We start from the raw sequence: 2,212 nt of genomic DNA, 5'->3' as shown, positions 1-2,212 counted from the left end.
TATTCAAGAAAATACAACACATACATTTATTCATCTCATGTCACAAATTTCTCAAGTTACATTCCTTCAAAACAAATTAAACACAACAAGAAACAAAACCAACAACAATTAAATTAAAAGAGAACACACTAATCCTCAAGATTAATTCCTCATTCTTTCATGAGTAACATCATAGTTTTAACCACTACCTCCAAGAACACCCTTAAGCTTCTTCACTACAGCAGCATCAATAAAAGTAGTTGCAGTAATCAACTCCGTTGGAAAATCACTTTTAAACAAAGCAAAATCCAATATCTGTAAACCAGGGTTAGCACTACTAAAGCTAACAAAAGCAAGTGCATTAGAACCACCACTGTTAATTTGGAAATGCAACAATCCTTGTGGAAAAACCATAACATCACCTTTGTAAAGTGTTTTAATGTAAACAGTGTTGGCAGAGGAAACAAAACCAGCACAGATTGTTCCTTGAATAACAACCAACACCTCCGAAGCACCGGGGTGAGTGTGAAGTGGAATAACTCCACCTGCGGCTAAATCTAAACGCGCAAGGGAAATTCCAAGACCGTTTAAACCAGCAAATTGCGCGTCGAATGCAGGGGTCACAGCTGCTTTGATAATGTTTGAGGTGTTTCCGGCTGCAGCTAGGCCGTGGTAGGCGAAGTCATTTTCGGTTACTTTTGATGGTGTTTTGCAAGAATATCCGGCGGGGCCATTTGGTAAATTGTAATCTGCTACGCAGAAATCTACTACTGATGCATGAGAAAGGGAAAGAAGAGAAAAAATGAAGGAGATAGCTACAATCATCTTCATTTTGTTGATAGTGTTAGGTTTTGTGTGTTTTTGTGGTCAATTTGGTTCTACTATATATAGAGAGTGGAATGGTGAATATGTTATTACTATTGTTATTGAATAATGTTGAATTTATTCAACATGGATAGATTTTTTTGTTGAAAGGATAGATATTTTGAGGTAGGATTTGTTGTTCACGTGAATGATGAACTTTTTTCCTTTGAATAACAACAATAAGTGTCTTTTTGTTTGAATTCAGGACAATAGGATTTTCTAGTATATTATAATTTATATGCTCCAAAAGATATTGTTTCTTCAAGTTGCATGTTCCTCCAATTTTTAGGGTTATTATTTGAATTAACCTATGTTATATAGCACTTGGTGAAAAAGTTTGCAATTGCTTATGTTTAAGTCATGCATCCATCATATAGAGTTTTACTTGTATCGAGAAAAACTCAAGTCTCATATTTAAAAAGATAAATCTTTACAAATATAACTTAAACAAATTTTTTTTGTCATATAATCTCTAAAAAAATACCTTGATAATTCGGAGTTCAGCGGTTGGATAACGATAGTGTGACCAAGAATTGTTTCACTTAAAAATTAAACTTGGAATCTTCCGAACGATTCGTTTTTGGTGAAACTCATTGACCACTTGAGCTCAATTGGTAAGTTTTTTTTACCAATTTCTAATCATATGTTTTAATTCATAAAATGGGTGAGTCATTGATGACATGAAAGTCCTAGTCTCTCCTTTATCATTGGGAAAATATTCCTGATTAATGGGGGAGCTTGAGTTTGTGTACATTCCAATAAAAATCCTTGTAGGAATTTGAGGGGAAAAAAGTGCATAGTAGTAAGGAAAATGAAGGTGATGGTCCACAACAAAGTCACATGGGATGAGGAACAAAGGACGGCATAAGAAGACGTCTGACAGCTAGAATAGAATGACCCCTTTCTGCAAGACTTACTGACAATATATATGGCCATACATACATTTGTGGTTATCTCAAATTCCCTATCTTATAGGGAACCTTATTTTTACTCAACTAGGTAAAAGTAAAACCATATTGTAAGCACTTTTTACAATTTTAGCAGTTCTAATTTGTAGCTTCACCAAAGAACAAATTGGTCATAACTACTTGAATTTGGTTTATTGATAAAACAATTTTTAATCAGATTTTATTTACCACTCAGTTGAACTTGGATTATCAGAGTCTATTTTCCTTAAAAATTGGAGGGTTAACACGATTTTTTTTCTTCTAAACTCACATTGGCAAAGTTAGCAAACCGTTGTGTTCTTGAGCATGTTATTGTGAAATGAACTTTTTTTTAGGTCTCTAGGCTTCCCTAAATTTAGGCTATGACTATCAATTAGAAATATCTTTCGAGTGATTTACCATTCAATAATTACAAAATGATA

General features: G+C 33.6%; 1 protein-coding gene across 1 annotated transcript; it reads right to left on the bottom strand.

Annotated features, from left to right (window-relative positions):
• On the bottom strand, window positions 1-890 carry LOC25486501 (auxin-binding protein ABP19a). Its single transcript, XM_013608084.3, has one exon. The coding sequence runs from the start codon at window positions 808-810 to the stop codon at window positions 178-180; it is 633 nt and encodes a 210-aa protein (XP_013463538.1). The 5' UTR covers window positions 811-890; the 3' UTR covers window positions 1-177.
• Between the last annotated feature and the right edge of the window lie 1,322 nt (window positions 891-2,212).

Source organism: Medicago truncatula, chromosome 2 (genome assembly GCF_003473485.1).
Source record: "Medicago truncatula cultivar Jemalong A17 chromosome 2, MtrunA17r5.0-ANR, whole genome shotgun sequence".
In the NCBI taxonomy this organism is placed as follows: Eukaryota; Viridiplantae; Streptophyta; class Magnoliopsida; order Fabales; family Fabaceae; genus Medicago; species Medicago truncatula.
The sequence above is the reverse complement of the archived record's forward strand: the minus strand, read 5'-3'. Positions and strand labels throughout refer to the sequence as shown.

Coding starts and splice junctions, on each gene's coding strand:
- LOC25486501 (XM_013608084.3), bottom strand. CDS start 810: ATGAAGATGATTGTAGCTATCTCCTTCATTTTTTCTCTTCTTTCCCTT.